Consider the following 22,254-nt stretch of genomic DNA (forward strand, 5'->3'; position numbering starts at 1 on the left):
TCTAAGCATTGTTGTTCTGATTATTGTTCGCCTAAATGTAGCCTGCTAGGGCTGGTGTGACCTGGCATGTGCCTGGCAAAGTAAGGTCATGGCTACATTGTCCTTGGCCTCCCTCTAAAAGATCAGTGGCCTGGTTCAAAGCTCCTGCTACAACCTGAAGAAAATGTGGCAACCGAGATTTTGGAGCTAAAATAGCCGGTTTCCAAGGTGAAAAGATGAGCACAAATTGCAAAGATTCCATTCGAAAGCGACATCAAATGGTCCCCTTTTTGTACAAGCAAAAGGCCAAAGCAATTGAAGAAGCAAAAACAACAAAATGGGCAGCATTTGTCACGCCTAAACAGGCTGCCATACTGTTTATTTTGGACCCATTTGTTGTGCTTTTGTGTGTAAAATATCTACTTGTACTTTTGTCCCTTTATGCTTTCAATTGTAGCCTTTAGATTAGCTTTTTAGATGGATGGTTTAGATTCATTTTGAGCCTCTATTTAAAGAGCACCTATCCCATGTAAACATTCAGATTTGAAGATTATGAAAATGAATTTAAGAGGTTTCTGAAAAACCCTTGTTTAGTTCATTGCTTAGTGCTAGAACGACCTCCTTTGCTTAGTGCTTGGAGGTGACTCTTTCCATTTGCTTAGTGCTTTGGAAGAGTATTATCCTAGGCTTAAACATGCTTTGTGATCTTGTTTAAGTCATATCTTTCATTTTATGTTTCAAATAAAACCCCACAAAACAATAAAACAATACAAATACACAATAACAGCCTGTCTCAGCAAAGTTTAAACAGTCCGTATGACTATTCGATTTAACATTTTGTTCCTGTTTTGTGTCGTATGTTGGGTTTGTTGTTTTTAGGTCGTGGCTCTTCATCCCTTTCTCATTTGCTCATGCTAATGTGAGGGTGATGATAACCCAAACGGTTTCCGGGACCGTCCTATCCCTAGCCCGGTTTTAGGTCTATTTTTATGTTAATTTTGGGATCATTTTCAAAGGTCTTAAATTTCTTTGCAATTGTTGTCGTTTTTGCTGCGTTTTTGGCCTAATTTGGGCTGATTAAGGACCACATTCTCATTTTACTTCAAAATGGTATCAGAGCTTCGGCTCTTACGTTTTCTTAAAACCAAGACGATCTTGGGAAATGGTGGGCCTTGGTGTTCTAGGGTGTTGGCTAACAAGGCGATTCTAAGTCCGTGTTGTGTGTTTTCGGTTTAGAATTAGGTCCCAAGTACGTGTTGTGTGTTCTCGGGTTGGGATGGTTCTTGTTGTTTGCCCTCTTTGACATCTACACTACATTTTTCTGAAATTGTATTCGTTTTTGAAATCGTCTTTTGTTATACCATGTTCTTAACCGCGAAAATTTGAGGACAAACTTTTCTCAACAAAGGGAGTTTGAAGCAAATGTGGCAACCGAGATTTTGGAGCTAAAACAGACGGTTTCCAAGGTGAAAAGATGAGCACAAATTGCAAAGATTCCATTCGAAAGCGACATCAAATGGTCCCCTTTTTGTACAAGCAAAAGGCCAAAGCAATTGAAGAAGCAAAAACAACAAAATGGGCAGCATTTGTCACGCCTAAACAGGCTGCCATACTGTTTATTTTGGACCCATTTGTTGTGCTTTTGTGTGTAAAATATCTACTTGTACTTTTGTCCCTTTATGCTTTCAATTGTAGCCTTTAGATTAGCTTTTTAGATGGATGGTTTAGATTCATTTTGAGCCTCTATTTAAAGAGCACCTATCCCATGTAAACATTCAGATTTGAAGATTATGAAAATGAATTTAAGAGGTTTCTGAAAAACCCTTGTTTAGTTCTTTGCTTAGTGCTAGAACGACCTCCTTTGCTTAGTGCTTGGAGATGACTCTTTCCATTTGCTTAGTGCTTTGGAAGAGTATTATCCTAGGCTTAAACATACTTTGTGATCTTGTTTAAGTCATATCTTTCATTTTATGTTTCAAATAAAATCCCACAAAACAATAAAACAATACAAATACACAATAACAGCCTGTCTCAGCGAAGTTTAAACAGTCTGTATGACTGTTCGATTTGACATTTTGTTCCTGTTTTGTGTCATATGTTGGGTTTGTTGTTTTTAGGTCGTGGCTCTTCATCCCTTTCTCATTTGCTCATGCTAATGTGAGGGTGATGATAACCCAAACGGTTTCCGGGACCGTCCTATCCCTAGCCCGGTTTTAAGTCTATTTTTATGTTAATTTTGGGATCATTTTCGAAGGTCTTAAATTTCTTTGCAATTGTTGTCATTTTTGCTGCGTTTTTTGGCCTATTTTGGGCTGATTAAGGACCACATTCTTGTTTTACTTCAAAATGGTATCAGAGCTTCGGCTCTTGCGTTTTCTTAAATCAAGACGATCTTGGGAAATGGTGGTCCTTGGTGTTCTAGGGTGTTGGCTAACAAGGCGGTTCTAAGTCCGTGCTGTGTGTTCTCGGTTTAGAATGAGGTCCCAAGTACGTGCTGTGTGTTCTCGGGTTTGGATGGTTCTTGTTGTTTGCCCTCTTTAACATCTACACTACATTTTTCTGAAATTGTATTTGTTTTTGAAATCGTCTTTTGTTATACCATGTTCTTAACCGCGAAAGTTTGAGGACAAACTTTTCTCAACAAAGGGAGTTTGAAGCAAATGTGGCAACCGAGATTTTAGCTAAAACAGCCGGTTTCCAAGGTGAAAAGATGAGCACAAATTGCAAAGATTCCATTCGAAAGCGACATCAAATGGTCCCCTTTTTGTACAAACAAAAGGCCAAAGCAATTGAAGAAGCAAAAATAACCAAATGGGCAGCATTTCTCACGCCTAAACAGGCTGCCATACTGTTTATTTTGGACCCATTTGTTGTGCTTTTGTGTGTAAAATATCTACTTGTACTTTTGTCCATTTATGCTTTCAATTGTAGCCTTTAGATTAGCTTTTTAGATGGATGGTTTAGATTCATTTTGAGCCTCTATTTAAAGAGCACCTATCCCATGTAAACATTCAGATTTGAAGATTATGAAAATGAATTTAAGAGGTTTTTGAAAAACCCTTGTTTAGTTCTTTGCTTAGTGCTGGAACGACCTCCTTTGCTTAGTGCTTGGAGATGACTCTTTCCATTTGCTTAGTGCTTTGGAAGAGTATTATCCTAGGCTTAAACATGCTTTGTGATCTTGTTTAAGTCATATCTTTCATTTTACGTTTCAAATAAAACCTCACAAAATAATCCAAACCGAAAACAATACAAATACACAAAAACAGCCTGTCTCAGCGAAGTTTAAACAGTCCATACGACTGTTCGATTTGACATTTTGTTCCTGTTTTGTGTCGTATGTTGGGTTTGTTGTTTTTAGGTGGTGGCTCCTCATCCCTTTCTCATTTGCTCATGCTAATGTGAGGGTGATGATAACCCAAACGGTTTCCGGGACCGTCCTATCCCTAGCCCGGTTTTAGGTCTATTTTTATGTTAATTTTGGGATCATTTTCGAAGGTCTTAAATTTCTTTGCAATTGTTGTCGTTTTTGCTGCGTTTTTTGGCCTATTTTGGGCTGATTAAGGACCACATTCTTGTTTTACTTCACAACCCCTCCTGGTTGAAAATGGCTTGTCCTCAAGCCTGGATCACCCTTTTTCTCAGAATCTTCATAAAATGGACTGAGATCACCCACATTGAACGTTCCATGAACCCCATAGTCCCCTGGCCATTCAATTTTATAAGCATTTGGACCAATTCTTTCCAAGACCTCAAATGGTCCATCTGCCATAGGCATAAGCTTGTTCTTTCTCTTTGATGGGAATCTTTCTTTCCTGAGGTGTAGCCATACCAGATCTCCTGCCTCAAATTCTTTTTTCTTCATAGGCTTCTTGAATTGCTTCTTATACAGTTTATTAGACCTTTGAATTTGTTTTTTCACTGATTCATGCAACTTCAGTAGTTGTTCAGCTATCTTCTTAGCATCTGGATTCAGTTCTTCCCTTGGGACAGAAGACAAGTCCAAGAGAATTAGTGGATTCACCCCATAGACTACCTCAAAGGGACTGTGACCAGTAGCAGTAGATGGTGCTCTGTTGAATGCAAATTCAGCTGTAGCTAGCTTCAGATCCCAATCCTTTAAGGTATTGCTGACTAGACACCTTAGTATCCTCCCCAAAGTTTTGTTGGTGACCTCAGTTTGGCCATTTGTTTGAGGGTGGTGGGAGGTACTGAACAAGAGCTTTGTCTTCAGAAGCTTCCATAGGATCTTCCAGAAGTAACTCATGAACTTGGTGTCCCTGTCTGAGACAATTGTCTTAGGAACCCCATGGAGTCTCACAACTTCCCTGAGATATAATTCAGCAATACTGGCATCATCCTCGTTTTCTTGTAGGCTATAACGTGAGCCATCTTACTGAACCTATCCACAATTACCATGATTGAATTTTTTCCTCTTTGCGTCCTGGGCAGGGCCACAATAAAATCAAGGCTCACATCTTCCCAAGGTTTATCAGGGACAGGTAATGGAGTGTATGGTCCTGCATGGAAAGAGCTCTTAGCTTTCTGGCATGTTGAGCACCTCCTAAGGACTGCCTGGATATCCCCTATCATTCTTGGCCAGTAAAACTGGTCTTGTAGAATCTCTAGTGTTTTCTGGACCCCAAAATGCCCCCCCTAATCCTCCTGAATGGACTTCCCTGATCACCGAATCCATGTAGGATCCCCTTGGCACACACATCTTGTTACCATAAAATAGAAAACCCTTCTGCAGCAGATATTTCTTTCCCTGAGCTGGTCCTCCCTCTTTGTGAGTGATCCACTACTCAGAGAAATCAGGATCTTCCCTATACATTTCCTTCATGAACTCAAACCCAAGAACCTTGTTGCTCATGACAGTTAGGAGAGAGTGCCTCCTAGATAGGGCATCAGCAACTACATTTTGTTTCCCTTCCTTGTATTTGCTTGAAAAAGTGAATGCCTGTAGGAACTCTACCCATTTAGCATGCTTATGGCTCAATTTGTGTTGGCCATTGATGTATTTAAGGGCCTCATGGTCTGAATGCAACACAAATGGTTAAGTTTCAGGTAGTGACTCCAGTGTGTAAGGGCTCTAATGATTGCATAGAATTCCTTGTCATAAGTTGAATATTTCAACTTGGCTCCATTCAACGTTTTACTGAAGTATGCCACAGGTCTCTGGCATTGGATCAGGACAGCTCCTATTCCAACTCCACTGGCATCACACTCCACTTCAAATAATTGATCAAAGTCTGGTAGCTTTAAAATGAGAGTCTCACACATCAGCTTCTTTATTTTCTCAAAGGACTGTTGAGCAGCATCAGCCATTGGAAATCTCCCTTTCTTATGCACTCAGTGATTGGTGCAACAACTGAGCTAAAGTTCCTGATGAATCTCCTGTAAAAGATGTTAGTCCATGGAATCCCCTTACTTTTGTGATTGTTTGTAGGATTGGCCATGTCTGCATTGCTTTGATCTTCTCCTGATCATCTGATATTCCTCTTCCCGATATCATATACCCCGGAAATGCTACCTCATTGACCATGAAGGTACATTTCTCAAGCTTTCCATACAGCTTTTGTTCCCTAAGTATTCTGAAGATTGCTTCCAGGTGTGATAGATGCTCATTTAGACTATTGCTGTAGATGAGTATGTCATCAAAGTATACCACAACAAATTTTCTAAGGCAAGGCCTCAGAACTTCAGTCATTAGCCTCATGAAGGTGCTTGGGACATTTGATAGACCAAATAGCATGATAAGCCACTCATACAAGCCATGCTTGCCTTGGTCTTAAAAGTTGTTTTCCACTCATCACCTTCTCTTATTCTCACCTGATGATACCCTTGGCTAAGATCTATTTTAGAAAATATCTTGGCTCCACTGAGCTCATCCAACATATTATCCAGTCTTGGAATGGGGAACCTATACTTGACTATGATGTTTATAGCCCTGCTGTCAGTACACATCCTCCAAGTTCCATCCTTCTTAGGCACTAGTGAAGAAGGCACTGCACAGGGACTCAGTGACTCCCTCACAAAGCCCTTGGTCATTAAGTCCTCAATTTGTTGCTGCAGTTCCTTGGTTGCTGTGGGATCACATCTGTAAGCTGGCCTGATACGCTGTAACACCCGCGAATTTAACTTAATGTGTAATTTATAAAAATCGCTAATTTAATAATTCTCGATTTTAATTCGTATATTATTTATTTGTTTTATAAATTCAAAATCGTGTTTTCGTTTCAAAAAAATTAATTTGGTTTTATTTGGACACGGAATGCCTTAAATGTCGTAGTGTGAGTCTTTTTAGTGCAAAACCGAGTCACAAACCAAATGCCTTTGTTATTGGGCCAAAACAAAACTATGGACCATCTTTAAAACAACAAAAACTCCTTCTTTTAGAGTTTCCCTTCTAATTTTTCAGCAACTTTTCTTCATCTTCTTCTTTAAGAAAAATGAGATTTTCACCATTAAATCTTCAAAAACTCAAAGTTTAAGACGGATGCCATTTCTTCGTTTCTAAACGAAATCCTATGATTTTTGTACCAATCTTCTCCTCTCCTTCTCCTCCTTCTTTCAATGTAAGAAAAATCTTACCTTTTGAACCTTTTAGAAAATCCATCATTTTGTAAAATGAGTTTTCTAACCCCTTTTGTCTTAAACTTATTTCTAGGCGAAAGTTTTAGTATTCTGGAGTAGTATTGAGTCGGAATCGTGTTATTTGAAGTGTTAAAGGGAACGGTGATAGGTTACTCGATATTATGTCAAATTTGTGTGTTTATATGATGTAGTATACTCATATGTGTGTTAAAGTTTGAATCTTTACATGTTTTACATGTTTATTGTTGAATAAGTTTGTATGTGAAGCCATCTTATCGTTGTTTGAGAAATTTCTAGTCTTTTGGTTACATGGGTGTTTACATGGATGAATTGGGTTAGTTACATGGATGAATTAATGAGTAAACCATCTTATTCATGCTTAATATTTGTGTTTAATTAGGACATGAAATTGTTAGTTTGTAAACTTTGAGTTGAGAACAATTGGGTAAAGTTGGTTGCTTGGATATGTAAACTATTGACTGTGGCGTTAATGTTTACATGAATGACAGGTATTAGTTGGTGAATTTATGGGGTGAAGACATGCGTGAGCTAGTGAGTACCTTGACCGTTGGATTTTTGTCTATCGTTATGCTTGGACTCACCTTTAGACTTGTTATTCGTGGGATATCTTTTCCCCCTTTTTGCTAGACTTGGTTTGTAATAACCTAAGTTACTTATCGTTGCACTCGTTTCATTTTGTTAGTGACTCGCGCATGTTAAACTTTAAATAATAATAAGTTTTTAAAATATCATAATTTCCGCTTAAATTTATTAGTTATATTTTTCGCATTATCACGGTTGTTATCGGAGCCTATGTTGCTCCCGACGCACACACGTATACCCCAAATTTAAATTTGAACTTGACCTTAAATAATAAATGTGACATGAGTAGAAATAAGGACTGGTAGGCTTATCGCGTACCTAACAAAGATAAAATACCCTAGGCATAGCTAACAACAAATGAATGTAGTTAGGGAAGTAGGGGTCGATATCAGGGAGACGGTGGACGCAATATGACAAGCTATGAGTAGAATTATATCAAGGTCGGTCACGATTTGGTTTGGTTTGATTTGATTAAAGTAAAAGCAATGATGAAAAATAAGTTGTAAACAATTATGAATAAGGATCTAGGGTGAATGGGGTCACACATGTAGATTAACATAAATTGATCTCAAATAAGACGAACATAAAATCAAATGTTGTTTAGGTTATTAGCAATTTCCTCTCGGTCTATTACCCAACCATAGAACGATTACTAACGAGCTCTCGCACAAATTAGATCGAACTATTAAAACATACTTTGCCTAATTCAATTCCCGACTTTCGCTCTTAGGAAATGAATAACAAATTAATCAACGATTATGGCCAACAATCAAAGATTAACAATATGAAACAAGCATGTATTATAAGCAACAATTTGATAATATAATTCTTTAATTCAACATGTGTAAATGGCTAATCAAACATGGCTTCCCCTCCCCTAGATTAAGAAACTACTCACACATAATTATGAGTAGACTAACAACAATAAGATGAATAAATATGAACATGGTAACAATATATAAATTGGTCAAATAATAGCATAAACAATATTAAAATATAATAAAGATAATTGATGTAAATAATGAGAGAATGGATAGAATTTAATATGGAACTAATTATTTTATTATTTGTTGTCTATGTCTATATTTTCGTACTTCTCAAAAGCAAATCACCTCCATTATATAGGCGATCATTTGAGCTTTCAAATTTAATTATACATGTACGTTTTGAACAAATAATTAATATAAATACATTACATATAAAATTATTCCTACGGTTTTGCGCTTTTAGTGCATGAAGTTTCTTCACATAAAGAATGTTTCATGAATTAAAGAATTAATTTGAGAGGTTTCATGTTGTAATTGTCAGAATAACTCTTCACCCATGTAAATGCTGCATGCGTTTTGCTCGTAAAAATCCTTCAATGAAACATCATCAAATTGAATGCTTCAAGAATTGATGTTCAATGTACCAACTTCTACGAATATGCTTCTTTATTTTATCATTTGTAAAATGATGGTCTTGTCAACATTATTCAATAGTTGGCTTTCATTTTATTTTGGACGGCTTCGTTTTTATTTTGTGGACTTGGAGATTTTGAGTCTGAGCATGTAGTCCTTAATTGTTTTGCCAGTTTTTATTCATCGCCTCGCTTAGCCGTTTAGCTAATATCAGCATCAAAATAACTCCTTCCTACAAATAATTATATAATTGCAGTAAAATGTTATAGGAAGGAATTTATTATTAAAATACACTATAATGCTTAAAATCAATGTAAAATTATGGAAAATAAGTATATAAAATATAGCAAATTATATGCTTGGGGTTGCAATAATCTTCCCAAAATGACCTTCCATGGCCAAGACTCGTCTCAAGTAGCCTCGTGATTCTCGGTGAGTGCCAAAATGATAGGAAAAATCCGACAATTGCTTCATTTTCTATAAAAACGCAATAATGCATGCAAAACACCTAGAACACGGAATTAGCTCATAAAATCATTTTATAAAGTGCAATTATCATGTAAAATCGAGCTAAAAGAGGGGTGAAAATAATATAAAAATACGACACATCAAATTCCCCCAAGCTAAGCCCTTGCTTGTCCTCAAGCAAGCATACAAATCAAGACAAGGCAACGAGTCACTAAATCCCAACATCAGCTAATAAGCACAATGAATCATAATCCCGAAACAACATGGGCATAGGGAGAATGCAAAAACATGGATGAGATTTACATGGCGGCGTAGCATGAAAGACTTCATCTAAACTTTTCGGCTCTTGCATGATCTTTTGACAATGGACTCTCGCGGTTCACTCAAGCACACATCTGTATGTAAAAGGCAATTTATTTGAGTGGCACTCACCTACTCCGACTCATGAGAATGCGCCCGCAACCTAATATGGTAATCATTCCACGTCCATAAGTTAAAGCAATCAAAATGCAAGCATAGAAAGAAGCCAATGGTAAAAATTAGGTAAAGGGATATGGGTACGAAGGGGGAACAAATGAATTATGGAAAGTGGTGCTAAGTTAAGCTAGCAACTAACCAAGATGTGCATGTATGCTCAATCCAAACTCCAACCCAATCCCAAGTAGAGGACATGAAGCCAAAATCAGCAATTCGACTTCCTTTTAATTCAAAACAAAAGTAAACTTCCCAAAAATCATGATTAACAACATAGAAGTTATTTCACAAACCTCTTCTCTTCTTCTTTTCTAAAAATTTTCAACAAATTCATTTTTTTTTCATTTTGATCATGCTTCTTTCTTTGATTTTCTTTGTTTTCGTCACTTTTTTCAACTTTTTTTTTTTCAATTCACTTTTGTTTTTCATTCTTCACAAATTTCACTTTGTTTTTCTCAACTTCTCAATTTCCTTCCATCCTCCTTTTTCAATCTCAAGATAACATTTCAAGTAGACACAAAGGTACGAAAATCAGTAATTTCGCCCAACCAAGCTCACAATGACATAAGCTGAGCAATATCCCAAATAAGCACCCAAACACAAATGATAAAGTTAGTAGCTCAACAAGGTAGGCAAGTTTTTAATGTAGCTAGATATGAGGAAATGTATGAGAGGGTTTCAAAATGGGCAACAATAGTCATGTGAACGGCTTCAAATGCTCGCAAAATATGAATGCAATGCTCGTTAGAAATGGGATAAAGACCATACTTATGCGTTTTGACATGACGTACACCATAAGGAGACCTACACACACCTAGATGAGATCGGATATAGATGCACCGGTCGTTAGAGGCTCTACCTTACCAATTTTTTAGGTTGTCAATGTCAAGATCAAGCCTACTAGATCTAAATTCCATCTACTCACTATGTCAAGACATCCCCATGAATGCAAAATCCCGTCGATAAGTACGAATCATTAGCTATAAAGCTATAATTGGGATAAGCAAGGAGAGAAAATAGTAAGCTCAAGTGGGGATAAGCATCATAATGTCACAAGAGAAAACAATTTTTCAAATTTTTGATTTTTTTTTTTTCAACTAAACTACATGCAAAGCTAACTAATATGCTCTAACTAGATGCAAATTCCTCCCCCAAGCTAAACATCACATTGTCCCCAATGTGCACACAAGAAATAACCATCAAACCGTAGAAAATGGTTTTCAGCACATTATCCAGCAAGGTACAATACGTTTAATGGGGAAAGGGAACAAAAAACTAAATGCAAAGGAAGAAAAGCTTACTAAACGATCTAGCCTCCCCCAAACTAGTATGTACAAGGGGGTCATACATTTCGTCATCAAGAAAAGGGCCACCAGCAGTGGCTCGGCTCATATAGGTGTTGGGAAATGTGTCCTCAACAATAGTGCGATCACATGATTTAAATATCATTATTAAATCTCATTTTAAGAATACATGTGGGATGTAATATTTTGATCAATCGGTCCACACATATCGGTAATGATTGGTCGACTAGAGTTTGACATTATCGTCGCATTTACGACGGTGGTGATCGATTGATCCCCTTAGGTCATACCTATAGGGAAATACTCTTAATTGATTATTTAATTAATCGTATACCGATACGAGTTAATTAAATTGCTTAAAATTGACGGATGATTTTGTGAGTATAATTAACGTATCTTATTGTAATATGATTAAATGAGACACGGTCTAAGTAATCGAATTGTTTTATTACTTAGATGAAATTATTGTTTACAGAAACAATTGAAACGGAATGAATAAATTATTATAAATACAGAATGTTGTAGTTTATAATTCGGAAACACTTTTGGTACAAGTAATTACGAATTACTAGCCGATTTTGTATATGACATATTTTATGAGTATGTTGATTTTTAATATGTTAAAAATACATTACAATTTCACATGTCAAGTTATATGTCACATATATCACAATTGACAAATGACAAAATAAAATGGACCAACCATTTTATAATGAAAGTGCCGAAATTATGGAGGGAGTTAGTGGAGAAATTGTGTTAATTGTTTAAGTGGAAAACACAATGATGGAAGCTAACAAGTAGCCATGCAAACCTAAGCTTTTGAGAAGAGCAAAAATAAAAAGCATTGGGCATACTACCCAAGGCTATTATTTCGTCCAACCATAGAAGAAAAGAAAAGGGTTTTTCTTTTCAATATTATTCATTCATTCATTCATGCATATAATTTCCTAGAGTAAGAAAAGAAACATGCTCTCTACATCTTATGAGATTTCTAGAGAAATAAACCACACAAAATACTCCCTCTTGACCGAAATTTTCAAGCGAAAAATACAATTTATTTTGTGTCAATTTTATAGTAAAACTAATATTATTACTAGATCTAAATAATATTGGTTATTATGAGTTTTCCTTGGGTATATGCTTTTGGGAGGGATTCTATATTTGAATCCTTGTTCTTCCATTTGGAGAGCTCAAGAACAAGAGAGAAGGAGAACTCTCTTGTGCCCTATTGATCCGAAAATCACAATGTAAGATGATGATTTCTTCTTTATATTGTTTATATGTTTGCATGCATAAAATCACTTATTAATTTTATGACAAATTAAATTAAAACATATATGAATATATTAGTATATAGATCTACTTTTCCTTCAATTGGTATCAGAGCCATGGTTGTTTGCATGCAAATCGGTTAAAAATTTTTCCGAGTTATAAAGATTAACATATAAAACTTGTATAATTTGTGTTATTGTGATATATCACGAAATTAATTTATGCATGTTAAAATTTCTGGTCCTAAAATGTTTTTAGGATATTTTGGTTAATTTACAGATTTTTATTGTTCATATTATACAATAATGGCATTAAAATATGATTTTATGATTAAAAATGTCATTTTCGGACTAAAATTAGCTTTACTTCGTATTTTCCAGTGATTTTTGGATATGTTGTAACATATATTATTTTGAGATATCCTGTAAATTTTCATAATTTTTGGACTTCTTATGCTCGAAAAATGGATTTTTCATTATTAAACTCGGATTTAGGTGAAAAATAGGTTAATATGAGATAAATTTCGAATCTGGTCATAGAAATTTAGTATGTTGTCACATGCAATTTTACAAGATGTGTGTAAACTAATAGGCTATATTGAAGTCTTTTTGCATGATTTATGGATTTTTGAAGAAAAATAGCATAAATAGTGACATTATTAGTGAAAAATTAATAAAACATAATCTATGACTAAGATAAAACATTATATGTTGTATTTTATTATCTTTTTCAGATCTAAAATTGAAAAGTTGGTGTATATAATTTTTCACATGTTTTTATGATTATTTTAGTTAAAACCGATAAACCGCAACATTGTTTTTCCGGATAAAAATTCGAAATTTTTAACCTAAGTTTTTGAACATTATTAGTGTCATGGTATTTTTTCCAGAATGTTCATGAGTTTAAATTTCAAATTTTGAATTTATTTGAAATTTTGTGATTTATTTGAAGTTTATAGCTTATTTTTATAATTTTTGGTCCATTAATGAACAATTTTTTAGAAATATGGGTTAATTATGGTCAAATAATTAGTGAAGACTAATTTTTGAGTCCTAAGAGGTTAGGGTAATTAACTTATGCATAAATATGAATTTATGTAATTTTTGTGATTATAAAATGTTGAAATCACGCAAATCCGTAAAAACCGAGTAATATACGATATTGGCTAATTAAAGGCGATTTAGCATAAAATTGGGCATGTTCATACATATTATAATGTTGCATTTTCTTTATGATTGTCATAATTTTATTTATGTAATTTTTGAATTATGTAATTTTTACTTAGTATGGCCTTAGATTTTAATTGGTATTTCCCGAAATGTATGGGGATATTGATTCGGTTGTAATTTTATTGTGATCTCGTATCACCGTTTTGTAATTTAATAGATTTATTTTATTTTAGTTACAAATGTATAATAGGAAATTATGTAATTTGCTATGTAATTTAATTTATCTCGGAGTTCCCAAAGACGGATTTCTTCAAGATGGCGATACATAAAGACGGTGCTACCTCGAGATGCGTGTCACAACCGAAGTTCAAGGGACCAATGGAGTTGGTTTCCGAATATGTAATAGTTAATTAGATTTTCTATTTTAGGAAGGCCATACTAGGATTTAATTTATGCTTTGCATTTTATTTATATGTCGCATGCATCGCTAAATCGCCATAACTAAAACATGCATCATCTTTTAATCGAGTATATCGACCGTGTCAATTATAATTATCGTAGTTCACCGCTTTAGTTCACTTAAAACGTGATAGATAATAAATTGACATGACCTCTCGCTAAAATAAACAATTGAGACTTAGCCTTACCACATAGTAGAAACCATGAAAACCTATTTCGTGAGGGAGTGCACTCGGCCACACCGGTGTACAAACCTTGTTACGTAGGGGAAGTGGGTGATAAATGTCTATCCACCGAATTCATGTTGATAAGGGATGTATCGGCCACACCGTGCCCAAGTTGATGTGGATTTGGATCATGGACACATTTATTCGAAATTTGGGTTGAACTCAACAAAAGTTTTTGATAAGGGATGTATTGGCCACACCGTGCCCTTGTCGGATGTGTTTTGGGCTAAAGATAAATGTTAATGTAATTTTATCGACCAAGAGTTCTAAAAGTAGAATCGATTAAAGAGTTAATCCACCGAGTTATATTGATAAGGGATGTATCGGCCACACCGTGCCCAAGTTAATATGAATTTGGATCTTGGAATCATTTACATAGTTGGGTAGAGGTCACTATATAAATGCTATACTTATTTACAAGTATTATTAAAACGATAAATGTTAAGTTTTCCACTATTCCGTTATTATATTGTTCTATTTCTTTACCACAATTCATATACGATATCATTTCGATTTTTCCAAAACCTCCATTAAAACATCGTAACTAAAGACAAATATGAATTTGCTTCTAAAACCTCAAATAAACCATTACTAAGGATCTCTTTTAAAGAGTATAGATAAAGGTTATTCATTATCAAACAGGTTTTTAATTCTTGACTAACACATCTACTTACAATGGATTGTTATTCATATACTTAATTGAATTAAGTACCTTGAAGCGATAAATTGTTTTGATAACTAGATTTGTTGGAAATCAAAGTTGACCAAAATAACGCAACCACTTCAATGAAAGTTTTAAGACTAAAACGAACAAATGAAGAGTAATCTTCATGAATTCAATTTTGCTTCTCAAAGCAAAGACTCATTGAAATAAGTGGGAGCATTCTCTTAAACCGTTAAGATGAGGACGAGGTTCAAGAAGTAAAGATTATAATGGAATTGATACAAGGTAATGTTAAAGGTAAAGTTGTTGAGAATGACGATACTAAACCTATCAATCCCGAACGATAAAGTTTCCATTGTCTTAAATGTTGGACACAAGAAAGGAAACTACCCCAAATTATTGAAGAATCAACAAGTTAGTTGTGGGACATCTAATGGGACCTTCTTCTTTAAATGTTTATTTGATTAAACATAAATTTTGCTAGTACCACTTCGTCAATATTAGAAACCAGTGGAGGTTTTCATCATTGTATTAGACACATAAGATGATTAGAATATGACGACTAGCAACAATGAAGTCGAGAGATAGAGTCATTGTGTACTAAACCTAGTTTTTGGGTTTGGAGTTGTACTTAATTGTGACTATTAAGTACATAACTCTAAATAAGAATACAAACTTGTTAAGATACAAAAGAGGTTTCACTTTTGTGACCCTATACACCACGATTTGATGTATGGCTAGCCCATTATCAAGGTGATTATATTCTAAACCAAACTAGAATGATATATCATGAAGATGATGCAAGACTCAAATTGGTAACCCAAGATTAAACCTTGAATTTTGGAATGATGAACGCAAAGAGTTATCGAGTACTCTTGAAACCATTAGATTATTAATGGTATATGTGTATCTTGTATTCAAAGCAAGATGTCTCGTGCCTTTTGGTTGAAAAGGAGATCGAGGTTGTAAATCATCGATCCAAAATAGGTTGATCATTATCTTTTACCAACGATTTAAGTTGACACTAATATGTTCACTTAATAAGGTAAATAGAGAAATCTTTGAAGAATTTCAAAGAGTTCAAGGAATCACGATTTAGTCGTGATGGGATTATCAAAGTGAAGACTTTGATATAAGCCAAATAAATTATGATATAGTATCACAAATTAATCTCTCTTAACACGCATTATGGGATAATGTATGATTGGATAAGAATTCAAACGCTATTCGATAAGGTTTGGACTTCGATCAAGTTACTTTGAGTTACTTGATCCTTTTGGGGATTTTATCATTTTGTCTAGATTATTTTTCCACTAAATCGAATCATATGAGATATGAAATGGTAAGGGTTGCCGAAATAGTTTGTAAGTTTTCACAAGAAACAAATGCTCATTTTTCCCTTTTCAATTATCACGAGTACGACGGGTTTGCGGCTCGTGAAGCTGTCTTTATAAAATACAAGTTTATTTCTAGAAGACAGAATGGGAGAAATTATTCAAGAGCCACAAAGAATGCCACAAAGAATGTTATGTCGCAAGAAACTGGTCTTTCTTGGCTACATGAGACGTTTTGTGTAAGACATTGTTTCTTCAAAACCTAGGAGGTTAAAATTCGTCACTTGTTAAAGATGATGAATTCATGCTACTTTTAAGAAAGTAAAGAGCTTATAAATTACAAAAGAAATTGTTTGATTCAAGTTGATTACTTCTAGAAAGTAATGAACATATGACTTACATAAGAGTGTTTAAGTCACAACTCAATACAAGGCTTAGAGCCATGAAAATCCGAAACAAAAGGGTTTGATTAGTGACAAAGGGTTTTGCACTAATAAAGAGAGATTTCAAAGCAATATTGGTTGCAAAGGGTTTTGCACTAATTGAAATGCTTAAGTCTATTTGGATTTTCTTAGGGATTGTGTTTCATTATGAGGATACGCATACAGCATGTGAATCTAAAACCCACTTCTTCAAAAGAAGGAATGTATTCAATACATGTCTTGAGTTTAGTAGATTCTTGCAATCCTAAGATAATGTGAAACTTAAGAGAGAATCTTAAGTAGGACATCAATGAGTTGGAATCAATGTTTTGGTCATGTTATAAAACTTTTCTCGATAAGTCAAGAAGTTGTGTTTATACATGGAGTTTAGTGGGAGTTACGGTAATTTTAATTAGTCTTATATGTGGATGACATATTGATCATTGCGAATGATGTAAGACTTTTGGAGTATTATAATACATCTTTAATATCCGGATTTATGAAGATAAATCCACATGATATTGGCGTCAATAAGAAGTCTTATGTTGATAAGATTCATGACCAGTTCAATTAAATTGAACATATTTGATTGATTTCATTTGCTTCATTCTTGCGGATCAATTAAATAAGTAATGATGTATAACACTTCATGTACTTTGAGTATGATGAATTATTTTCAAAATCGAATTTAAGTAATCTTTACCAAGTAAGCCATAAAGATTACCCTTAAGTGCTTGCAGAAGCATTAAGGCTATGATGCAAAGTGTTTATGATGCAATTTTATGTAAGGGTGTTACACAAGTGACAATTGACAATTGAGATTGCGCATGGTTTCCGACAAAACCATAATCAAAACACATTAGGATGGTTAAGATACCATTGTGGCAATATTAAATAGGAAGTAGATTTTCTAGAATCGTTCTAGGCAATAAAGAACAATGAGAGATATTTATAACGGAAATTGAGTACACTTGCAATCATGAGATGTGCAAGAAGGATGAGTCCCGCACACTGTGAAAACAGTGGGAGCTATTCTTAGGCTAAAGGGCCTATGTCTTGATTGGATCTCGACGTACTCAGAAAGTTTTGTAATGCAAATGTATACATTACAAAGGAAAACGAGTATGTAGTAAGGTTGAGTAAGGTACAAGAAATTAATAAAACCTACTAACCAAAGCCTTCTCAAAGGCTAAACATGATGAGTCATGTCATTTCAATTCAATTGAAATGAACAACTACGTACAAGATCAAATTAGATTATAGAACATGAAATAGTAATCAGGCATTGACTATTCATATGTGATAATCGCATTTGTCGTTCGAGTTTTACTTTAAAACTCTTTTATTATACTTTGTTACATCCAAACGGGTTGTAGAGACAACGTTGAACCCCGTTAAAGTGAACCCGGATTAACATAGTATTAGCCCATAGTCGCTTGTATGAGGTGACATCTCGAAGTGACTAGAGTGTGATGCAATTGATGGCAAGTTCAAGTGCCATAGAGTCATGTGAGATGACTAGTCGATCACATAGGCAGACTGTTAGGAACACCTTGTCGGGCCTTATGACCGCTTATAGAGTTCTGGCAATTTATATAGCCTGGTCGTGGCGAGAGCTGCTATAGTATTCTAATGAGTCGATTCTTTTGACTAAAGACTGTTCGCCTAAGATGCCACAGTTTCAGATTAACTTTGATTTGTGTTACTACGACCTTCGTAAATGGGGTCAAATGGGCATATTTTGGGTTATGATGGTTGTGGCTAGTCGAAGGGAATAAGTGCGATAAGGAATTGTCCACCCCCTTGTCAGGGTTAAAACAATATCTCAGGGCCACTCGAGGAGTAATGAACTGGAAATGCGTGGCCACGCTCGGAAGGTATCTATGATAGATAAATCCGGTCAATCAGTTATTCTCCAGATCGAGGAAACCACTCTCGATATGATCACTTGCAAGTACGACCCGAAAGACACCTTGCATTGAGTGGGAGATAGTAATAGGACAAGAGAATTGGTGACGCACACTTGTCGAGGACAAGTGGGAGATTGTTGGGAAATGTGTCCTCAACAATAGTGCGATCACATGATTTAAATATCATTATTAAATCTCATTTTAAGAATACATGTGGGATGTAATATTTACAGTCAACTGGTCCACACATATCGGTAATGATTGGCTGACTAGAGTTTGACATTACTGTCGTGCGACGGTGGTGATCAGTTGATCCCCTTAGGTCATACCTATAGGGAAATACTCTTAATTGATTATTTAATTAATCGTATACCGATACGAGTTAATTAAATTGCTTAAAATTGACGGATGATTTTGTGAGTATAATTAACGTATCTTATTGTAATATGATTAAATGAGACACGGTCTAAGTAATCGAATTGTTTTATTACTTAGATGAAATTATTGTTTACAGAAACAATTGAAACGGAATGAATAAATTATTATAAATACAGAATGTTGTAGTTTATAATTCGGAAACACTTTTGGTACAAGTAATTACGAATTACTAGTCGATTTTGTATATGACATATTTTATGAGTATGTTGATTTTTAATATGTTAAAAATACATTACAATTTCACATGTCAAGTTATATGTCACATATATCACAATTGACAAATGACAAAATAAAATGGACCAACCATTTTATAATGAAAGTGCCGAAATTATGGAGGGAGTTAGTGGAGAAATTGTGTTAATTGTTTAAGTGGAAAACACAATGATGGAAGCTAACAAGTAGCCATGCAAACCTAAGCTTTTGAGAAGAGCAAAAATAAAAAGCATTGGGCATACTACCCAAGGCTATTATTTCGGCCAACCATAGAAGAAAAGAAAAGGGTTTTTCTTTTCAATATTATTCATTCGTTCATTCATGCATATAATTTCCTAGAGTAAGAAAAGAAACATGCTCTCTACATCTTATGAGATTTCTAGAGAAATAAACCACACAAAATACTTCCTCTTGACCGAAATTTTCAAGCGAAAAATACAATTTATTTTGTGTCAATTTTATAGTAAAACTAATATTATTACTAGATCTAAATAATATTGGTTATTATGAGTTTTCCTTGGGTATATGCTTTTGGGAGGGATTCTATATTTGAATCCTTGTTCTTCCATTTGGAGAGCTCAAGAACAAGAGAGAAGGAGAACTCTCTTGTGCCCTATTGATCCGAAAATCACAATGTAAGATGATGATTTCTTCTTTATATTGTTTATATGTTTGCATGCATAAGATCACTTATTAATTTTATGACAAATTAAATTAAAACATATATGAATATGTTAGTATATAGATCTACTTTTCCTTCAATAGGGTGCGTGATCACCTCCGGATCCCAACGCACCATCAAAGGAACTACCTCCAGCTTGGTAGTCACTAGCATAGTCATAAATACCCCTTGCACCACTTGAGCTGCCAACATAATAATCATAGCCTCCATAGCCGCCTCCATAGCCTTCAACTCCATAATCCGAACCACAATAGTATGGACTGGGTTATAAGTACCTGCAACATGATCAGAAGAAGACGAAACCCACCCTCTGGCCAAGGATACAAGGATGGGTGAGGGCCCTCGGGTGGAATAACATCTCAACATCTTCTTCTTCATCATTTGGCTCCTCTTGAGCTCTTCTTCTTTCACCTACAAATGACAATTCAAATAACAACTAAACTAAAAAAGAAGTCTCTAATTCTATGAAAGCAATAAAATTTTTCAAAATTACAACAATACACGGGTTGCCTCCCGAGAAGCGCTGATTTTATGTCCCGCACGACGTAATGAAGCTTGAGAATTAATTCGTCAAAGACGGAAGGTCCAAGAAAACTTCCTCCACAACTCCAATGATAGCATTCTCATGATAAATCTTCAAACGATGGACATTGACTTTGAACTTCTCTCCATTGGTGGTCATTACTTCAATAGAGCCAAGCTTGTTGACATTAATGACGGTGTAGGGTCCGGACCACTTTGATCGCAACTTTCCGGGAAAAATCTTCATTCGGGAGTTAAACAAAAGCACTTTGTCACCAATTTGAAAATCTTTCTTGAGTATTTTCTTGTCATGCCAACGTTTTGTTTTCTCCTTATAAAGACGGGAGCTCTCATAGGCCTGCAAACGAAATTCATCAAGCTCATTAAGTTGCAATAACCTTTTCTCACCACATAAAGTAGCATCAAAATTAAGCTCCTTGATTGCCCAGTATGCTTTTTGCTCCATCTCTACGGGTAAATGACAAGCTTTTCCATAGACCAACCTATATGGCAAGGTGCCAATAGGTGTCTTAAAAGCGGTCCTATATGCCCACAAGGCGTCATCTAGCTTCATACTCCAATCCTTTCTTAACTTGGTAACAACTTTCTCAAGTATGTACTTGAGCTCACGATTTGAAACTTCAACTTGGCCACTTGTTTGTGGATGATAGGCTAAGCCTCTTCTATGGGAAACTCCATACTTAGCAAGCAATGCATCAAGTTGTTTTTCCCCAAAATGCGTGCCACGATCACTAATCACCGCCCTAGGGACACCAAAACGTGGAAATATGATTTTTTTGAACAAGTTTATTACATGACGAGCATCATTGGTTGGAGTAGCAATTGCCTCTACCCATTTAGAGACATAGTCAACGACGACTAAGATGTAACGATTACCCTTTGATGAAGGAAAAGGGCCTTGGTAATCAATACCCCCATACATCGAAAATTCCAACTTCAAGTATCCCGGTTTGAGGCATCTCATGCCTTCTTGAAATAGAGCCGGTTCTTTGGCAAGCATCACATGCCATCACGAAATTCTTGGCATCTTGGAACATAGTGGGCCAATAGAACCCGGATTGGAGAATCTTAGCAACGGTCTTAGATGGTCCATGGTGACCACCATAAGGGGAAGAATGACAACCTTATAGAACACCTTTCACATCCCATTGTGGGATACATCTCCAATACAATCCATCGGAGCAATGCTTGAACAAATAAGGATCATCCCATAGATAAAACTTGGCATCATGCATGAACTTCTTCTTTTGTTGATATGAAAGGTTTGGTGGCAACTCATGACCAACAAGATAGTTGGCAATATCGGCATACCACGGAGTATTTGAATCCACCATCATCAAGGAGTCATCGGCAAAAGAATCATTAATTGGAATATAAATACTTCCATCATCAACTCTCAATCGGGAAAGGTGATCGGCAACAACATTTTCAGCCCCTTTCTTGTCACGAATCTCAAGATCAAATTCTTGCAAGAGCAAGATCCATCGAATAAGCCTTGGCTTTGCTTCTTTCTTTGACAGTAGATGTTTTAAGGCGGCATGATCGGAGTGGACAATGACTTTGGATCCAATCAGATAGGAGCGGAATTTGTCTAAGCCATAGATAATAGCAAGAAGCTCCTTCTCGGTGGTGGCATAGTTTATTTGAGCTTCATCCAAAGTTTTGCTTGCATAGTAGATAGCATGGAGCACTTTGTCCTTTCTTTGTCCAAGAACGGCACCTACCGCATAGTCACTAGCATCACACATCAATTCAAATGGTAAATTCCAATCCGGTGATTGGATGATAGGTGCAGAGATCAAAGCCTTCTTAATCCTGTTAAATGACTCAAGACAAGCATCAGTAAACACAAAAGGAGCATCCTTTAAAAGGAGCTCGGTAAGGGGCTTGGCAATTTTGGAAAAATCCTTAATGAAACGACGGTAGAACCCCGCATGGCCTAAAAAGCTCCTTACACCTTTAACATTCACGGGAGGGGGAAGTTGTTCAATAACTTGGACCTTAATACGATCCACTTCAATACCTCTTTCCGAAACAAGATGACCAAGCACCACTCCTTCATTCACCATGAAGTGGCACTTCTCCCAATTTAAAAC

The 22,254-nt window shown here is 35.6% G+C and overlaps 1 protein-coding gene across 1 annotated transcript; it reads right to left on the reverse strand.

The window, feature by feature from the left end:
- Nucleotides 1–5,694: 5,694 nt before the first annotated feature.
- LOC141602231 (uncharacterized) lies at nt 5,695–21,122 on the reverse strand. The gene is made up of 3 exons (XM_074422536.1): nt 20,211–21,122; nt 19,730–20,026; nt 5,695–6,099 (listed from the first exon to the last, which is right to left on the reverse strand). Exons 1-3 carry the CDS (start codon nt 21,120–21,122, stop codon nt 5,695–5,697), a joined length of 1,614 nt encoding a protein of 537 aa, XP_074278637.1.
- Nucleotides 21,123–22,254: the final 1,132 nt, after the last annotated feature.

The sequence above is a fragment of the Silene latifolia genome, chromosome 9, assembly GCF_048544455.1.
Source record: "Silene latifolia isolate original U9 population chromosome 9, ASM4854445v1, whole genome shotgun sequence".
Lineage (NCBI taxonomy): Eukaryota > Viridiplantae > Streptophyta > Magnoliopsida > Caryophyllales > Caryophyllaceae > Silene > Silene latifolia.

Coding starts and splice junctions, on each gene's coding strand:
- LOC141602231 (XM_074422536.1), bottom strand. CDS start 21,122: ATGAGATGCCTCAAACCGGGATACTTGAAGTTGGAATTTTCGATGTAT. Junction 20,027..20,210: donor TCATTGGAGTTGTGGAGGAA/GTTTTCTTGGAC, acceptor TGTCATTTGTAG/GTGAAAGAAGAAGAGCTCAA. Junction 6,100..19,729: donor TGGAGGTAGTTCCTTTGATG/GTGCGTTGGGAT, acceptor CGGGTGTTACAG/CGTATCAGGCCAGCTTACAG.